This window comes from Triturus cristatus, chromosome 8, assembly GCF_964204655.1.
Source record: "Triturus cristatus chromosome 8, aTriCri1.1, whole genome shotgun sequence".
In the NCBI taxonomy this organism is placed as follows: Eukaryota; Metazoa; Chordata; class Amphibia; order Caudata; family Salamandridae; genus Triturus; species Triturus cristatus.
This window is the reverse complement of record NC_140591.1, coordinates 1,665,092,504-1,665,113,032: the sequence shown is the minus strand read 5'-3', so window position 1 is coordinate 1,665,113,032 and position 20,529 is coordinate 1,665,092,504. Positions and strand designations below refer to the sequence as shown.

General features: G+C 53.4%; 1 protein-coding gene across 1 annotated transcript in view; it reads left to right on the top strand.

Moving 5' to 3' along the window:
• Positions 1 to 215: 215 nt before the first annotated feature.
• LOC146808522 (vomeronasal type-2 receptor 26-like) overlaps positions 216 to 20,529 on the top strand; it is a 67,277-nt gene continuing 46,963 nt past the window's right edge. The window contains exon 1 of the mRNA XM_085623975.1: positions 216 to 320. Within this exon, the coding sequence (XP_085480101.1) occupies positions 216 to 320 (105 nt within the window). The remainder of the gene's footprint in view (positions 321 to 20,529) is intronic.

Here is a 20,529-nt window from a genome sequence, read left to right as displayed (position 1 = left end):
ATCGGGCATCTGCCCCAAAAGTGCTTCAGGAGGTGAGCAATTTTAAAAACACAGATAAACAAGTGACACAACAATTTTAAAAGGTGCAGCGTGATCTCCCGGCTTCCGCCTCAGGAGAGATTCTTTACCTGATTAGGCGCTCGTAATCAGCAGCCTTTTATCAGGGCGGTTGGGGGCGTGGCCTCGAGGAGGCGTGGCCAGGGTGCACGCCTGCGATGGCGGCAGCTCGGGTTTGTTTGTCTTCGGATTTAGCAACAGCGTTAAAATCGGCTGTGCTTCTCAGTGGAGATCGGGCATCTGCCCCAAAAGTGCTTCAGGAGGTGAGCAATTTTAAAAACACAGATAAACAAGTGACACAACAATTTTAAAAGGTTCAGCGTGATCTCCCGGCTTCCGCCTCAGGAGAGATTCTTTACCTGATTAGGCGCTCGTAATCAGCAGCCTTTTATCAGGGCGGTTGGGGGCGTGGCCTCGAGGAGGCGTGGCCAGGGTGCACGCCTGCGATGGCGGCAGCTCGGGTTTGTTTGCCTTCGGATTTAGCAACAGCGTTAAAATCGGCTGTGCTTCTCAGTGGAGATCGGGCATCTGCCCCAAAAGTGCTTCAGGAGGTGAGCAATTTTAAAAACACAGATAAACAAATGACACAACAATTTTAAAAGGTGCAGCGTGATCTCCCGGCTTCCGCCTCAGGAGAGATTCTTTGCCTCAACTTCTTCAGAGCCCAGACCACCGCGAAGGCTTCTCTCTCAATGGTGCTCCATCGCCGTTCCCGAGGGAGGAGTCTTCTGGATATGAAGGCCACTGGTTGATCTTGGCCCTCGGTATTGAGTTGCGAGAGCACCGCACCTATGCCGTGCTCTGAGGCATCTGTCTGTACAATAAATTCCTTGCTGAAATCTGGTATTGTTAGTACTGGAGCGGTACACATCGCATGTTTCAGCGTGTCAAAGGCTTCTTGGCATGCAGCTGTCCATATGACCTTGCGAGGTTGCTTCTTTGAGGTCAATTCCGTCAAGGGGGCTACGATGGTACCATATCCCTTGACGAACCGGCGGTAATACCCAGTGAGGCCGAGGAAAGCTCGGACCTCTGTTTGGGTCTTGGGGGGCTCCCAAGCCAAGATGGTCTCTATTTTGGCCTGGAGGGGTTGCACCTTACCTCCGCCCACCAGGTGTCCCAGGTACACGACAGATCCCTGTCCAATCTGGCACTTGCTGGCTTTAATTGTTAAGCCAGCGCGTTGCAGCGCCTGCAATACCTCCTGGAGGTGTTGCAGATGGTCCTCCCAGGTGCTACTGAAGACAGCTATGTCATCCAGGTAGGCCGCTGAGAAGGACTCCAGGCCAGATAGTACCTGATTCACTAACCGCTGGAATGTGGCCGGAGCATTTTTAAGCCCAAAGGGCATCACTCGAGACTGGTAGTGGCCCTCGGGGGTGGAGAACGCTGTCTTCTCCCTTGCTCCGTCGGCCATGGCAATCTGCCAATATCCGGATGTCAGATCAATGGTGCTGAGGTACCGGGCTGCTCCCAGCCGGTCCACCAGCTCGTCTGCACGTGGGATGGGGTGAGCATCTGTCTTCGTGACAGAGTTCAACCCCCGGTAGTCCACACAGAACCGGAGCTCCGGTGTCGTACCCGGTGGGGCCGCTTTCGGCACCAACACCACTGGACTAGCCCACGGGTTGCTGGAAGGTTCTATCACCCCCAGCTCCAGCATTTTTGCTACCTCACGCTGGATGCTATCCTTCACTCGGTCAGAGAGCCGGTAAGACTTGTTCTTCACCGGGGGGCTGTCCCCTGTGTCCACATCATGGGTACACAAATGAGTGATTCCAGGCGTGAGGGAGAACAACGAGACGAACTGTCCCAGGACATGGCAACAGTCCCTCTGTTGCTCTGGGGTCAAGGATGGGGAGAGGACTACACCTTCCACCGAACTATCCTTCTCTTGTACCGCTAGAAGGTCAGGAAGAGCCTCACTCTCTTCCTCTTCGCTCCCATCCGTCACCATAAGGAGAGCACGCTCTGATCGCTCATGGTGCGGCTTCAGGTGGTTGACGTGGAGCATCCTGAGGGGCTGACGGGGGGTTTTCACATCTACCATGTACGTGATCCGGCCTCGCCGCTCCACAATGTCGAACGGGCCAGTCCACCGGTCCTGGAGGGCACAAAGCTCCCCAGGTTCCATAACCCACATCTTCTGTCCAACGTCTAACTCGACCGTCCGAGCGTTGCGGTCATACCACTCCTTCATGACGGTCTGGCTAGCCTCCAGGTTCTCTGTGGCTGCCTTCCACAGCTTGGCCATCTGGCTGCGGAACGCCAGCATGTAGCTGACAATGTCACGGGGAAGCTTCTGTGAAGTCTTCTCCCACCCCTCTTTCACTAAACTGAGGGGACCCCTAACGGGATGGCCATAGAGCAATTCAAACGGGCTGAACCCGACTCCCTTCTGCGGTACCTCCCGATAGGAGAATAACAAGCAGGGGAGGAGGACGTCCCATTTACGCCTCAAGCCCTCTGGAAGGCTTCGGATCATCCCCTTCAATGTCTTATTGAAGCGCTCTACAAGTCCGTTAGTCTGGGGATGGTAAGGAGTGGAGAACCGGTAGGTCACCCCACACTCCTTCCACATGGCCTGCATGTAGGCCGACATGAAATTGGTGCCCCTGTCCGACACCACGACCTTGGGGAATCCCACTCGGGTAAAAATCCACAACAGTGCCCGCGCCACCACCGGTGCAGTGATGGTCCTCAGAGGAATAGCCTCTGGGTACCTTGTGGCGTGGTCCACCAAAACCAAGATGAACCGGTGTCCCGCTGCGGTCGGAGGGTCCAATGGCCCAACAATATCGATTCTGACCCTCTCAAAAGGGGTCCCGACCACGGGGAGCGGTTCCAACGGGACCTTCAACTTAATCCCAGTCTTGCCACTGGCCTGGCAAGACTTGCAGGTCTTGCAAAAGGTGTCTGAGGCAATCCTCATCCTGGGCCAATAAAAATGGGGGACCAACCGTGCAAAGGTTTTGTCCTGACCCAGGTGTCCGGCTAAGGGTATCTCGTGCGCTAACTCCAGCAGAAAGGCCCGGTAACATTGGGGGACCACTATGGCCCTCGAAGATCCATGTACCGGCACCCTGGGCTCACTGTATAGGAGACCATCCTCCCAATACACATGATAACCTCCCAGTTCCTGACTGGCCACTTGGGCTTCGGCCTGCCGCCGCATGCCTTCAAGCGTGGGGCACGCCCTTTGTGCCTGACAAAATTCCTCCCGGGTAGGCCCTCCTTCCACATGCCAGTCAGCAAGGGTCGGCAAGTCCTCCACAGGAACGACATCTACCTCCGCGGACTCCGGGGGCACCTCTGCGGCCTCCCCATCCATCTCACGGGGCATGTCCTCTACCACCTTCTTCTTTCCACGTTTGGCTTTGGGTTGGGCCATGATTCCAGGCTCCAACCCAGGGTGAGTTCCATGCCGGGCAGCCATGGACCGCGTGCTGACGCAAGTCCACCCTGGTAATCCCAGCATCTCGGTGTGAGCGTGAAACTCAACGTCTTTCCACTTGGTGTGCTCCAGGTCGTTCCCTAGCAAACACCCCACAGGCAAGGCAGGGCTCACAGCAACTCTCAGTAGGCCTCTGACTCCTCCCCACTCAAATGGAACACGAGCCACTGGATAGTGACTCATACTGCCGTCAGCCAATACGGATGGATGGAACTCCTCGGGGACTACTTGGTCTGGGGACACCAGCCGCCGCACGACAGTGGTCATGCTGGCCCCTGTGTCTCTCAGAGCTTCCACCTCCTCCCCATTAATTCTCACCCTCTGCTGATATTTAGCAGTGTTCGGGGGCAGGGACACTACGGGGACCACCTCTCTATCCCCGAGTGAAACCAGCGCCAGGCCTGTCCACTCCCCTTCCCTATCTAAGGGCAGCTCCACCCCAAGCGCTATACTACTCACCCCGGGACTTTTCCCGCCCGTTGGGGCTGGTGGTCGCTTGCGACACTTGGGATCTCCCCTGTAGTGTCCAATCTCCCAACACTCGTAGCACCGCACAATCCTAGGCTGCTGACTCCTGTCAGGGTAAGTGGGTCTTGTGGAATTGGACGGGGGTGGGGTTCCTACTCCCTTCCCAAGCTTATTTTGGGGACCTTTCGAGAACTCCACCTTTGTATCTCCCCCCTCTTTCTTCTGGGGGAAACCCTGTCCGCCTTTCGAGCCATCTCCCCCGGGGCCCTTGTGAGACACCCGGGTGCTCACCCAAATATCTGCCTCCTCCGCAAGCTCACGGGGATCCATCAACTTGCGGTCCACCAGATGTTGGCGCAGCTCCGGAAAGCTCTTATCCAAGAGGTGCTCCCTTAAAAAAAGATCGTACAACCCTTGGTAGTCCTGCACCTCGCTGCCACGCACCCAACCATCTAGTGCCTTCCTAGCATAATCAAAAAAATCTACCCATGTCTGGGTGGACAGCTTATGGCTACCACAAAACTTTTGCCTGTACCTCTCGGGGTTAAGACCAAACTTTTTTAACAAGGCCTCTTTCATGGGGGCATACCTTACCTGATCCGCCTTGGCCAAATATAACAGGGTGTCCCTAACATTGGGAGGTATATACCGGTATAAACCACCTCCCCAATTACTCTCGGGTACGCCATGGGCCGTCAAGGCTACCTCGTATGCCTCCAACCCTTTCATGATGTCGTCCCCCACTCTGTAATTGGCAATTACCTCTTTAGGTAGGTAGAACTTTGATTCTTGAGGTTCCTTAGGTATGCTGTGTTAGACGGACCGGGAGGGTCGGCCGAGGACAAGGGGAGAGGTCTCCGGGGAGAGCCGTCTCCAGCGATCGTACAGATGAGTAACTTCCCCCCCACAGATACACACCACACAAGGATAGGTTTTAACGTTCTTTATAGGCGATTTCTTGAGGTACGATGAAATGGTACAAGGAGGTCTGGACTCAGGGGTCCCCTCGATTCTAGTCTCTTGGGTTGGGAAAAGGGGGTAGCGGGACAGTCTGGTTACCAATCTGGTAGCTGAGATGGTATGGTGGGTGGCTCACAATCCTCGAGCTCGGTGTTCTAGCTTGGACGGGCCGCGGCAGCGCCAGCAGGTCCCGGTGAAGGTGGTCGTTACACGGTCCGCGGCAGCGCCAGCAGGACCCGGTGAAGGTGGTCGTTACACGGTCCGCGGCAGCGCCAGCAGGTCCCGATGAAGGTGGTCGTTACAACGGTCCGCGGCAGCGCCAGCAGGTCCTGACGAGGATGGATGATGCAGAAGGCCGCGGCAGCGCCAGCAGGCAGGACGATAATTCACAAGGCAGGGCTACGGCAGCGCCAGTAGTCCATCAAGGCTGAGTTCTTCTCGGTGTCTCTCGACTCCAGGATACAACTGCCTTCCTGCTCTGGAGCTGCCCTAGTTATAGGTCTGGCGCCCTTTGATGTCCGGACCCTCGCACTGGGAGGTCGGGGGGTCCGGGATGAGGGAGTCCAGACACCCAGCAGGGGGTGGAGCCAGCGCCCGGGGGAGCTGGAGGGCGATCGGCACCTGGCGGGGGAGAGCCATCGACACTTCTTTCTCCCATTGACCTGCCAAGTGGTCCGTTCACCTCCTGGGTGGATGGTGGTAACGGGATGTCGGGGCTGGGCCAGGCCCAGGGTTAGGGTCGAGCGGAGGCCACGCGGCCTCGTGGCGCAGTGTCCAAGATGGCGGCTGATCCGGCCGGGGGAGCCGGTAGTGGTTCGGCCCCATGATACATGGATGTCCGGGGGCAGGAGTTCCGTCGGGAGACGGGGTGCGGGTTGCCCTTGTGGGTAACACCTGGGAGTCCGGGGCTTGGGCCTTGTCATGCGGGGAGGGAGCAAGCCCTTCATGTGGCCTGTCCAACATGCGTCCCCCCCAGCTGAAGGCGGGGAGAGTCACCCATCCTCTTGGGGACTCTCCTCGTCGAGGCGGAAAAAGCGTGACAGGCCATCTGCGTTGGCGTGGTCTTGGCCCGGTCGATGTTCCACAGTGAAGTCCATCCCCTGCAGGGAGATGGACCAGCGCAATAGTTTTGGGTTTTCCCCCCGCATCTGCATTAGCCACTGCAGGGGTCGATGATCTGTTTGCACCCGGAAGTGGGTACCGAAGAGATAGGGCCGGAGCTTTTTGAGGGCCCACACTACTGCGAAGGCCTCCCTCTCGATTGTGCTCCAGCGCTGTTCTCGGGCCAGGAGGCGTCTGCTGATGAAGGCCACCGGCTGGTCAAGACCCTCGGGGTTCAGCTGGGAGAGAACCGCCCCGATGCCGTGGTCGGAGGCGTCCGTTTGCACAATGAATTCCCGACTGTAATCGGGGGCCTGGAGCACAGGGGCGGTGCACAGGGCGGCTTTCAGCTTCTCGAAGGCCGCTTGACAGTCGGGGGTCCAGTTAATCTTCTTCGGGTGGTTTTTGGACGTGAGACCCGTGAGGGGCCCCACAATGCTGCCATAGTCCCTCACGAACCGCCGGTAGTAGCCGGTGAGTCCCAAGAAGGCTCGGACCTCGGTCTGCGTGACTGGGGGTTGCCAGGACTGGATGGCAGCGATTTTGAGTTGTAGAGGGGCCACCAGACCGCTTCCCACCTGGTGTCCGAGGTAGGTCACGGACCCCTGACCAATTTGGCACTTGCCGGCCTTGATTGTGAGGCCGGCCCGCTGGAGGGCTTGCAGGACCTCTCGGAGGTGGTGGAGGTGGTCGGACCAGTGGTGGCTGTATACAGCGATGTCGTCCAGGTAGGCGGCGCTGAACTCTTCGAGCCCCGCCAAGACCTGGTTCACTAGTCGCTGAAAAGTAGCTGGGGCATTCTTCATGCCGAAGGGCATGACCTTGAAGTGGTAGTGGCCATCGGGGGTAGAAAAGGCGGACCGTTCTTGGGCCCGGGGTGTGAGACCGATCTGCCAGTAGCCCGCTGTCAGGTCGAAGATGCTGAGGTAGCGGGCAGCCCCCATGCGGTCGATCAATTCATCCGCTCGGGGGATGGGATGAGCGTCGGTCCTGGTGACAGCATTCAAGCCCCGATAGTCGACGCAGAATCGGAGTTCAGGAGTGGTGCCGGGGGCAGCGGCTTTGGGGACCAGCACGACCGGGCTGGCCCAGGGGCTGTCCGAGGGCTCGATGACCCCGAGCGTGAGCATCTTGGACACTTCCTCTTGGATGCAGGCCCGCACCCGATCTGGTACGCGGTAGGCCCGGTGTCGGATAGGGGGACTGTCCCCAGTGTCCACGTCGTGCAAGCACCAGGGGGTGACCCCTGGGGTGAGGGAAAACAGAGTAGCAAACTGCAGCAGGAGGTCCCGGCAGCCTTGGCGTTGCTCTGGGGTGAGGGCATCGGAGAGCCGGACCCCGTCCACGGAACCGTCTTTCTCCTGAGTCTTCAGGAGATCAGGGAGAGGCTCGGAGTCTTCTTCCGCTCCACTGTCTGTAGCCATCAGGAGGCTGAGTTCCGAGCGCACAAAGTGGGGTTTGAGTCTGTTGGTGTGGAGGACCCGGAGGGGGTTCCGGGGAGACTCCATATCGATGAGATAGGTGACGGGGCTCTTGCGTTCGACCACTTTGAAGGGCCCCGTCCACTTGTCCTGCAAGGCACATGGTTCGGTGGGGGACATCACCCACACTTGTTGACCAGGTTCGAATTCGACGGAGGAGGCATTTTGATCGTACCATTTTTTCATGTCCTCCTGACTGGCCTCAAGATTCGCTTTTGCCATTTCCCTGAATCGCCGGGTTTGATTGCGTAGTGCCAGGAGGTACTTGAAGACGTCTGGAGGGGTCTTTAGGGGGGCCATCTCCCAACCTTCTTTGACTAGGCTGAGGGGCCCTCGCACAGGGTGCCCGTACAGGAGTTCGAAAGGGCTAAAACCGAGGGACTTCTGGGGAACTTCTCGATAGGCGAAGAGGAGGCACGGAAGTAGTACATCCCACTGGCGACGGAGGGGCTCTTCCAATCCCCCAATCATTCCCTTGAGTGTGCGGTTGAATCGCTCAACTAGTCCGTTCCCTTGAGGATGATAGGGGGTCGTGAATCGGTAGGTGACCCCGCACTGTTGCCAGAGGGACTTCATATATTTCGAGATAAAGTTTGTGCCTCGGTCGCTGACGACTTCTCGGGGGAAGCCCACCCGGGAGAAGATCCCCATTAAGGCCCGGCCGACCACCGGAGCTGTTACAGTTCGCAGGGGCACAGCCTCGGGGTAGCGGGTGGCGTGGTCCACCAGTACCAGGATGAACCGATGTCCTTGTGCTGTGCGGGGGTCCAGGGGCCCCACAATGTCTATTCCTACCCTCTCGAACGGGGTGGTGACAACTGGGAAGGGTTGCAGAGGTGCTCTGAGCTTGCGGCCGCTCTTCCCGCTGGCCTGGCACGTGGGGCAGGACCGGCAGTGGTTGAGGACGTCGTTTCGCATCCTCGGCCAGAAAAAGTGGGTCACCAGGCGACTGTAGGTTTTGTCCTGGCCCAGGTGTCCAGCCAGGGGGACATCGTGGGCCAAATTTAGCAGGAAGTCTCTGAAACGGAGGGGCACCACCAGCACTCGACTGGCCCCTAACTCCGCGATTCTCTGTTCACTGTATAACAGGTCATTATCCCAATAGACCCAATGGGCTCCGGTGGAGTCCCCTGCGCTCTGGGCGATGGCTTGCTGGCGGAGTCCCTCGAGGGAGGGACAGGTCCTCTCCTCCTGGCGGAACTGTTCCTGGGTGGGCCCCCCTTCTTGACGCCACTGAGCCAGGCCGGGAAGGTCCTGGGGCTGGGCGACCCTTTCGGGGGTTTGCTCTGGGGGGTCGGTATAGTCGGTGTCCTCTACTGGAGCGATCGGGGGAGGAGGTGCAGGCCATTCTGGTTCTTCTGGTCGGGCGATGGCACGGACGCCCAGTCCGGGAGGCCCAGCATCCCCAGGTGCTCTCTTCTTTCGACGGCGGCCCATGGGGAACTCTCAAGATCATTCCCCAGGAGACAGTCCACGGGGGCATCATCCCGGACCATCACCTTCAACATGCCGGAGACCCCTCCCCATTCGAAGGGGACGCAGGCCATCCGACATAGACTCTCGGAATTGTCGGCTGAGCGGACGGGGCAGAGAATGTTCGGCAGGATCTGCTCTGGTTTTACCAGGTGACAGCGGACGGCCGTCACACTGGCCCCTGTGTCCAGTAGGGCTTCGGCCCGGCGCCCATTAATGTTCACCCACTGGCTATATTTTCTGGTGTTGGCGGGTAGGGGAGCCCGCGGGACCATGTCTCTTCCCCCTAGGCACGCTAGAACCATGGCGGCCGGTTCCCACTCTTGTTGTGCCTGCTCATATTCTTCTTGCTCCTCGGAGATTTGTTCTCCCCCCAGGGCGGCGGCAGCTACCTGGCGGGGTTTTGGCGTTTGGTTCTGCGGGCAGTTCGGGTCATTGGCGTAGTGGCCGACTCGCTGGCATCGGTGACACGTGACGTTGGCTCGGAACCCCGGGCGCATCGGGGGGTTGCCCCGGCCGACCGGGGGCGGAGTGCTGGCAGCGGGAGGGGCCGGGAAGGTGTCTCTCCCTCGCCCCTGGCCTCCTCCTCCTCCTCGGGGACGGTGCTGACCTTGGTTGTTCCGGTTTTGCTCGTGTGGCCCTCTCCGGCCCACTCGGGTGCTTTCCCACCGGTCAGCTTCGGCGGCGAGTTGCCGTGGGTCAGTCAATTTACTGTCGAGGAGGTGTTGCCTGAGCTCGACGAAGCAGTTGTTAGACAGGTGCTCCCACACCATGAGATTAAAAAGTTGCTCGTAGGTCGTTACGTGGCTTCCCTTGATCCAACCCTCGAAGGCTCGGCTGAAATAGTTGACATATTCCACCCACGTTGTACCCGGGATCCGGGTGCAGTCCCGAAACCTCTGGCGGTACATTTCGGGTGTGAGCCCATATCGGGTGAGGAGGGCAGCCTTCATGTGGTCATAGGATGACATCTGATGGTCTGGGAGCTGCAGTAGGGCATCGCGGCCTTCGTTGACGAACCTCCCCCATAGGCCGGCTCCCCAGTCACTTCGATCGATCCGGTGGGAGGTCATGGCGATCTCGTAGGCCTTGAACCACTGTTGTATGTCGTCCTCTCGGACATACTCTCGGACAACATCCTTGGGGATGTGGACTTTCTTTTCTGTCGCTCCCGGGGTGCGCGGTCGCTCGGGCACCTCCGGTTCTTTGTTCTGCTTCCGTAGTTCTATTTCCGCCAGTTTGCGCTCGTGTTCGAATGTTAGTCTTTTTTCTTCGAGCTCTCTCTGCCTCTGTTTTTCTTCCCGTTCTTCTCGGAGCCGCAGATGTTCTAGGTTCAGTTTTTGCTCGGCTAATTTTAGTTCACCGTCCATTTTGAGTCGTGCCACTTCCAACTCATGTAATCTGTTTTTTTCTCTTTCTTGGATCTCTTCCTGCGAGAGGCCCGTTCCTCGCTCCTCGGGAGCCGTGGCGTTCCTCTCCGATGCTGCACCGTTTTGGTCTGGGGATCCGGCGACCCCGGTTTCTGCCCACGACTCAATGGCGTGCTTAAAATCGTCTTTGGTACTCAGGCCGGTGGTAGCAATGCCTAGTTCCATGCAGAATTGTTTCAGTTCACGATGGCTATACTCTTCCAATTTATCCATCTGGAATTTCTCGGTGGATCCGCTCTCTTTGGTTGACATCGTGGTTTTGTCGTGGGGTGAGCTACTCTCTGTACGATTACGCGTTGATTCGGATCGCGCCGCTGGCCACCAATGTTAGACGGACCGGGAGGGTCGGCCGAGGACAAGGGGAGAGGTCTCCGGGGAGAGCCGTCTCCAGCGATCGTACAGATGAGTAACTTCCCCCCCACAGATACACACCACACAAGGATAGGTTTTAACGTTCTTTATAGGCGATTTCTTGAGGTACGATGAAATGGTACAAGGAGGTCTGGACTCAGGGGTCCCCTCGATTCTAGTCTCTTGGGTTGGGAAAAGGGGGTAGCGGGACAGTCTGGTTACCAATCTGGTAGCTGAGATGGTATGGTGGGTGGCTCACAATCCTCGAGCTCGGTGTTCTAGCTTGGAAGGGCCGCGGTAGCGCCAGCAGGTCCCGGTGAAGGTGGTCGTTACACGGTCCGCGGCAGCGCCAGCAGGACCCGGTGAAGGTGGTCGTTACACGGTCCGCGGCAGCGCCAGCAGGTCCCGATGAAGGTGGTCGTTACAACGGTCCGTGGCAGCGCCAGCAGGTCCCGACGAGGATGGATGATGCAGAAGGCCGCGGCAGCGCCAGCAGGCAGGACGATAATTCACAAGGCAGGGCTACGGCAGCGCCAGTAGTCCGTCAAGGCTGAGTTCTTCTCGGTGTCTCTCGACTCCAGGATACAACTGCCTTCCTGCTCTGGAGCTGCCCTAGTTATAGGTCTGGCGCCCTTTGCTGTCCGGACCCTCGCACTGGGAGGTCGGGGGGTCCGGGATGAGGGAGTCCAGACACCCAGCAGGGGGTGGAGCCAGCGCCCGGGGGAGCTGGAGGGCGATCGGCACCTGGCGGGGGAGAGCCATCGACACTTCTTTCTCCCATTGACCTGCCAAGTGGTCCGTTCACCTCCTGGGTGGATGGTGGTGCCGGGATGTCGGGGCTGGGCCAGGCCCAGGGTTAGGGTCGAGCGGAGGCCACGCGGCCTCGTGGCGCAGTGTCCAAGATGGCGGCTGATCCGGCCGGGGGAGCCGGTAGTGGTTCGGCCCCATGATACATGGATGTCCTGTCCGGGGGCAGGAGTTCCGTCGGGAGACGGGGTGCGGGTTGCCCTTGTGGGTAACACCTGGGAGTCCGGGGCTTGGTCCTTGTCATGCGGGGAGGGAGCAAGCCCTTCATGTGGCCTGTCCAACATGCTGCCACCATTGTCCTTATTGGACGCGTTCAATTGGAGGGCGCGTAACTCCAGCTCTTTTAGCTGAAGCTCGTGCGCAAGCTTCTTCTCCTCCATTGCCCATCTCTTGTTTTCCCTTTCCTGTTCCAATTTGGCTAGCACCCACTTTAACTGCCTCTCTTCCCTTCTGTCCTCATACTCCTTTGGAGACGCGATCCTACTAGACCCTGTCCTACTACTGGCCCCAGAACGTCTCCCTGGGGGCACATTTTCCGACATATCTACATTTAAGATGTCTAGTACTTCCTGGGTGCTCTCCTCCTGAGGTGCATCTGGCGCCTCCTGTCCCTCATCCTCGTTCCCTTCTGGGTGGGCCTCTACCCATACCCTAATGGCGGTGCGGAGTTCCGGTCCTTTGGCCCTCCGTACCCCAGGCACCCCCATCCCCTGCCCGAACTCCCTCAGTTGCTTCACCGAGTACCCCTCGAGGTCAGCTAACCCGAATTCCATTCTGGCAGGTGGGGACCTAGACACTAAGGAGAAAAATTCCTAGGGGATAGGCAACAGTTCTCAGCTAACCAGGACTCTTGCACTTTCAACCTGGACAGTGGAAATAACAATGCAGCAATCAATGGTTTCAGAGCTCTGGAACAATTAGGCGTTTAATTGTGGCGCCCTCCGCCTCACGGAAGGGTGCTGTATGGTCACAGGTCCTAAGGATCCCACCGCTCGCCAACAATGTAGGACCTGGGGTCTCCAGGCCCTATGGGGCGGTAACGTGACACGAGCGGTCGGGCCACCAGAGGACTGTGTGTAAAGCAACCATACAACACGCACCTCACATGCGACGAGGAACACACACAATAAGTGACGCCACACTGTAGGAGTTATGTAAATACTCAAGTTTATCCAAGTAGATCACGTTAGATGCAGTTCATGAGGTAGCAGTACATTTCATAAGCTGATAATACAATAGCTAGCGATGTACATATCAGTCAGGAGCTATAAAGGCTGTTCATACCACATATGCACTTCATGAAATAACAGTACTGCCTGGGGCACAACTACCACTCACGTAGCTGTACACGCGCGTTGGGTGCGCTAACCGGTGACGACCTCAGAACGGGGCACCTAGCATGGAGAACTACTCGTAATCTCTGGCACATAGCCCTGTAATAGGGAATATAAATAACAGAGCGCTACTTGTAATCAATAGCGTTCAACACTTCAATATGGCACATGAATAATAGCGCGCTACTCGGAATCAATAGCACGTAACACTTCAACCTGGCATATGAATAACAGCACGCTACTCAGAATCAATAGCACGTAACACTTCAACCTGGCATATGAATCACAGAGCGCTACTCGGAATCAATAGCACGTAACACTTCAACCTGGCATATGAATCACAGAGCGCTATTCGGAATCAATCGCACGTAAGACTTCAACCTGGCATATGAATAACAGCGCGCTACTCGGAATCAATAGCACCTAACACTTCAACCTGGCATATGAATCACAGAGCGCTACTCGGAATCAATAGCACGTAACACTTCAACCTGGCATATGAATAACAGCACGCTACTCGGAATCAATAGCACGTAACACTTCAACCTGGCATATGAATAACAGCGCGCTACTCGGAATCAATAGCACGTAACACTTCAACCTGGCATATGAATCACAGAGCGCTATTCGGAATCAATCGCACGTAAGACTTTAAAGCAGGGCATGTAAAAACAAAGCACCACTCGTAATCAATGACTCTCAGTACTTTGGAGCGGAGCGTATAACACAAGGCGCCACTCGTAATCAATGACTCTCAGTACTTTGGGACGGAGCATATAACATAAAGCGCCACTCGTAATCAATGCCTCTCAGTGCTTTGGAGCGGAGCATATAACACAAAACGCCACTCGTAATCAATGACTCTCAGTACTTTGGAGCGGAGCATATAACACAAAGCGCCACTCATAATCAATGACTCTCAGTACTTTGGAGCGGAGCTTCCAGCGGGGAGCGCCACAGGACTTGAGGAGCAAGTCTCTGGGCTCCGGTGCAGTTCGTCGGGCACCGCGCTTCAGTACCGCTCGAGGGGGCACACGGAAAGGATCCCTCGGCGGGGTCTCTTCCGTCGCGAAGTCAGGGGGGGGGGGAAATCCCACGGAGAGGAAACCCGGCTAAGGGTGCGGTGTGGCTCCCAACCCGCAGGGGGCGCACCGGGGGCGATCTCAGCCTCCGGGCTTACCTTGATCTCGGCGTCAGCAGGCGTCCACTCCCACGATGATGGGGAAACTCGGCCCCGGCCTCGCACACCTCCTCCCGCAGCTGCGACGGCAGCGACGGGGCCCCGGGCTTCTCCGCGGGCCTCGTGACACGGCAGGGCACTTCTCCAGGCCTCCAGGCCACGGCGGTGAGCGCGCTGGCTTCGTCGTCACCGGGGGGGCTCAAATTAAGGATGGGGTTCTGTGCTCAGCGAAGCACGCTGCCGGGGGTCCCAGACCAGGGCAGGGAGTGCAGGGGTCACAGCGCTAATACCTGGTTGATCCCCGGTGGTTCTCCAGTCAGCTATGCATCAGGGTTCAGGGGTCAGTCTGGACACGCAGTCTCAGTGCTTGGTGGGTAGGTTTTAGAGTTCAGTCTGGACACGCAGTCTCAGTGCTTGGTGAATAGGTTTTAGAGTTCAGTCTGGACACGCAGTCTCAGTATTCAGTCTTGGTTCTCAGCTGTTAGATGAAGTCTTATTGGCGCAGATGTATCTGGCGCCCTTAAGGGGTTCTGTTACAGGGGGTTAGGAATGGAGAGGGCGACTAGATCCTTCCTAGTCAGGCTGGGCAGAGAGTCTCTGGGTCCTCCTACTGCTGGGCAAGATCAGTGGGTTTTACAGGGTCCCTCACTCACTTAAGAGGCAGCACCTAGATCCTGTCACTCTCAGAGGCATAAGTCCCTGGCTAGGCCCTACCGCCTACACTCCTGGTGGATTCTTCCAGCTCTGCTTCACCCCAATGGCCAACTCACCACAAAAGTTTCCCTCCCTCTCTTAAGTAGCCCTAGGTCAGGTGACCTCTAGCCAAGGCGGCAAAAGAAAAACCACACCTCCCTTCTAGAAGGTTCCAGCACATTCCAGGAGCTTCCCCACTCTACCTATAGGACAAAAAGGCGGGCTGGTGTCGCAACATTGTTGTGGGGTTCCAGCCAGCTCCTGGCAGCTAGGGTGCTACTATGAAAGACCACTCTGCAGTAGCAGGGGTCTGTGGCAGCCATCTTGGGAGAAGGGAGCACCTGCACCTTAACACTGATTGGCAATGAAAAGGCGCCCAGAGACCTAGTCCAACATAAAAATGGGGGTGGAAAAAAATGAGGCACGATCAAAAATAGACGGGGAGACCACCCTAGGGCTGACAGGTCCAACAAAGACAGACACCAAAACTCTGAGCTTCTGTCAGATCTAGGTGTGAGCTACATCTGCCAGTAATAGGGTAGCACGCGTTTGAAGCTCAGGAGGTGGCAGGGTACAATCCCCCAGACCATTGTGCCCAAGGATGAAAAACACCTCTCCACACCCAAGTCTTTTGCCCGCTGCCTGGGAGCAACACGCATAACACCAAAGATGAGCTATCAACATTCAAGTAACACTGGACACTGGCAGAAAGGCACATTTTGCTTAGGCAGGGAAATGACAACTTGCCCATTCAGTAGCATTTTAAATTACTATTAAAATGAGTCCTTGAATCATGATTATAGCTGCTCCCAAACTGAAGTTAAGCATTATAGATTGTTATAACATAACCTAGAGGTTTTCCTATGTGTGGGCCAGCCTTGCCACAGTGAAAACAACTTTGTAGATTTTGCAGATTTTTCTCTGCCAGGACATGTAAAATCTTAAATATAAAGGATCTACTTTTTAAGAAACATGCACCCTGCCCTACAAGCATTTAGGGCATACCTTATGTGTGACCTATGAGTACTTATAGGGAAGGTCAAGGCCTGCCAAAAGGTTTATTTTGCCAGGTCAAAGTGGCTTCTAAAACTGCATTCATAGGTTGCAAGGCAATTCCTGAGGCATGTTTTACAGTGCTGTTTTTTAGGAGCTGGTACAATGAGTAATGCAGCACTTGCATAATTTATTTATAGGTCCTAAGTACATGTTATGCCATATACTAGGAACTTATAAGTAAATTAAATGTGCCAATTAGGTGTAAGTCAATTTTACCATGTTTGTAGGGCATAGCACTTTACCACTGGCTAGCAGGAGAACTGTGCACAGAAACCTATGCCAACAAAAACTGTTTCAGTTAAAGAAGGCAAACATCTGGGAGAATACCTCACAAAAGATTGTTATTTCCATCACTCCTCTACTAAAAAAGGTTCAGCCCTTTCACCTATTACTTGCGGCCCTCTTGGAGACCATTGGTATGCTACTAGCACAACCTAAGTCTGGTCTCTGGATCTTGGGGAGGATCTCATTGATGTCACCAACTAGATGATGGACCGTATTGATGAATTGTCCACACAAGGGCCCAATGGTCTGACCTTGCTTCTGGAGGCCTTTGCAAGAGTGGATTTTTGACAAGTGTTTTATCCAAGAGAAAGCTGTTCTACATTGTATTCTGGAGCTCATCACTCCTTTTCTAGGTTCTATTCATTCGTAATACCTAGTGTAACAAATTGTAGTCTCTTTTATCACTCTCAGTGGAACTAACTCAAGATTTGGGTCCTAAAACTGGAAGGTTTGGTTGCCATCTCCACAAGTGGTGGGGGTATGATCCAGACTGTAAGTACCACATAACAGAGGGCATTGAAAGGTACTTCACACATGGTACAGTGGATTCACCTGGAGTGATGAGTGAGGCTTCCAAGACAATGTTAAGAGTGGAGATCGTTAACTTCACGACAGGGAAAACCCATCATCAACAAGAGAAGGTGGTGCAGCTTGAAGCCCATCTGTTTGTATTGGAAGCGCAATACTTAATTTAACAGAGCTCAGACACACTCCGTAACACTGAACACAATAAAATTTTATTACTGCAAATTATCACCAGTAAAGCTAAAACAACATGGCTAGCATTACAGAGTTGAATATACTGCTATGTAAAATAAAAAATAAAAAAGAGGATATTACACAAATAGTAGATGAGCAAGGATCCTAGGTATAAGGTAATTGGGCTATAGCACATACGTTTGATTCTTATTATGCCCCTCTCTATGCACACCACAAGAAGTAACTCCCGACGACATATCAAACTTTACAAAAGATCTACCACTGAGACATCTCATGTGGCTTGAGAGACAATCCCTTCAAGAGGATATCACTAGGGATTAACTCTCAAGTGCACTTGGTCTGCTTCATTCCAGCAAAACTCCTGGTACAAATGGGTCCTGGCTGAATTCTTTAAACATATCTCAGACAAACTAATAGGTTCCTTCCCAAAAATGTTTGAGGCCTCTGATGGCATATGGGAAATGCCACCTGACCTGCTGCTGGGCAAAATATATTGATACATAAACCAGATAGAACCGCTTGACACTTTCTTGTCTTATAGTAGTATATCTCTGCTAAATGCTGGAATCGAAAAACTACAATATTAGCTCTAATGAAATGTTTTAGGTTCACCTATGAGGGAGGAATGCAGCGACCAATATTGTCTCAGACTAAACAGCGGCACACCTAATCATAATTGAGGAGTGGAATTATGGCACACAGCCAAATCCGGCACTCATAACTGAGAAGTGGGCACTGGCAGATACCAAGAAAAACACCTTCTCTATGAGGCACTGCTAACTCCCCCACCTCCCTCCCTCCCATTATTCAGACTTCGAAATATCATAAAATGCAGGCAAAGATCTATGTTGGAAGAACAAGTTAACTAGTGAATCTCCCTTGTGGCAGGGGAGGAGGTTGGGCCAAGTGTCGACTCTGGAGAGCTTTCCGAGATGGGGCAACATTGTTCACCCTAAGTTGGAAGGGTATGCCCAGATGTGGGTCTCTTGCTCACTTTTCCACTGGATTCAAGCTAGCCAGGCTGATGAGGGTTGTTACCCTGAAACCGTTCCCAGGATGCTTGTTTCCGGTTCAGGAAAGACCTGGCTTGGCAGTTCAGGCTGGACTGTTCCCATGAGGCACAGGCTCATGACTGATTTGCATATAGCTGGGTCTGAACTGAGGTGGCGATGTGAGCTAAAGAACAATATTAGATTCAAGCCAGATCTGTGACTGGTGGTGAGTATCTGAAAATATTCAGGGCTCCGTCCAGCATCTCCTTGTGTTTGCATTGATCACCATAAGTTAGCAGGGTATGCCCAGACATGGGTTCCTTGCACACCCTGCCACTGGATTTAAGGTAGCCCGGCTGATGAGGGGTGTTACCCCTAAACCGGTCCCAGGATGCTTGCTTCTGGTTCAGGGAAGACCTGGCTTGGCAGTTCGGGCTGGACTGTTCCCATGAGGCACAGGGTCATGACTAATTTAAATATACCTGGGTCTGAAATGAGGTGGCGAAGTGAGCTAAATGACGATTATGTATTCAACCAAGATCTGTGACTGGGGTGAGTGTCTGAAAAGTTTCAGCGCTCTGTCTATCATCTCCTTGTGTTTGCATTGTTTGCCCTGAGTTGGCAGGGTATGCCCAGACGTGTGTCAACTGCCCAAGCTAGCCTGGCTAATGAGGGGTGTTACCCCAAAACTGATCCCAGGATGCTTGTTACTGGTTCAGGGAAGACCTGGCTTGGCAGTTTGGGCAGGACTGTACTCATGAGGCACATGGTCAAGACTGATGTGCACATACCTGGGTCTGAACTTAGATGGCGAAGTGAGTTAAAGAACGATGATGGATTTTAACCCAGATCTATGACTGGGGGTGAGTGTCTGAAAAGTTTCTGTGCTCCGTCCATCATCTCCTTGTGTTTGCATTGTTCGCCCTAAGTTGTCAGGGTATGCCCAGACGTGGGTCCTTTGCTCACTTTGCCACTGGATTCAAGCTAGCCTGGCTGATGAGCATTGTTACCCCGAAACCAGTCCAAAGATGCTTGTTTCTGGTTCAGGGAAGACCAGGCTTGGCAGTTAGGGCTGGACTGTTCACATGAGGCACAGGGTCAAGACTGATTTGTATATAGCTGGGTCTGAACTGAGGTGGCAAAGTGAGTTTAAGAACGATGATGTATTCAACCCAGATCTGTGACTGGGGGTGAGTGTCTGAAAAGTTTCAGTGCTCCGTCCATCATGTCCTTGTGTTTACATCATTGAAATTACCAGATTTGGGGATGTGATGTTATGAATGGTGTTCCTGCTGAATTTTCTGCAGGAATATAAGCACCATAAGAACCAATTCTTTGATACATCCAACAGCACAAGACAATAAACCCATATATAGAGAAGATACTAGGACATCCAGAATTTATCCTTTAGAAGTGAAGACTTTTAGTAAGGAACTGACAAATATTGGGAAATTGTTTTTTACAATAACATTATCCAAAAAAAAAGCGATTTTAAAATATATATACATCTACAGTTTAAAGTAGTATATTATACATTTATAATATATAACATCAATTTAATGTAAATTATGTAAATTCCACTAATATTTCATTATATATAAATATACATGCTTATATAATTATGCACACACATATATGTTTGTGTGTTTATATATATATCGTTGACACTAATATCGTCCAAAAACATACAAAAATATCAACTCTTACATATACAGTATAAAGTAGCATGTCTTAAATATTATACCATATAACATTAATATAATGTAAATTATATAAATTCCACTAATATTTAACACTATATATAACTATGTAAGTACATACATACACACACATATATATGTGTGTTTATATTACCTACTGGCGGTCACCAGTAGGTAGTTATAGTTACAACCTAGTTTCCATAAGAAAAGCATTTTTTGATTTGCTAATAACTTTGGCGTCGTTTGATGAATCTGTGCAAAATGTTCCCCCAAAAAAGTCTATCCAGGTCAGCTCCTATCCTGAAAGTTTGGGGATTATTCGTCAAGCAGGGGCTGAGAAAAAAGGGGGGTCCCAAAACATGTTTTCCCCATGTTAATTTCCATAGGAAATTTTGCAACGAGCTACAGCCCGAACTGTTGAAAGGAATTACCCCAAATTCGGCAGAAAGGTAGAGCTTGTTTCCAAAAGCGACCTTTTTTTTTTTAATGGTGTAAATCCGTTCAGTAGTTTTTGAGAAATTCAAAGAATAAGAGTCAATTTCCCATAGGAACTTTGTGCAAAGCTAGAGCCAAAACTACTGAATGGAATGACGCCAAATTTGGCAAAAAGGTAGTACTTGGATCAGAAAGTGACCTTTTTTTAAATGGTGTAAATCTGTTGTAGTTGCTGAGAAATTAGAAAAAATAATAGTTTTGATATTTGGGCGGAGCCTACGTCCCGTGCACGAGCTTCACTGTGATTGACTGTCAACACTCCAAACCAGGAAGTGTTGGCAGCCATCTTGTGACAAGGTAGAAGCGAGTCACCAGAAAACAGAGAAACAAAGGTATAAAACAAGAGAAGGGACAGGATAGAAACACCCTGACCCCCTAGGCCTGCTCAGGGGTTCCCAGAAGGATCCTCAGGGCCAAAGAAAGCATTTAAAAAAATATATATATATCGGCGCAATTCGCACTAGGATCGAGGGTTCCCACGTTTAATTTTAA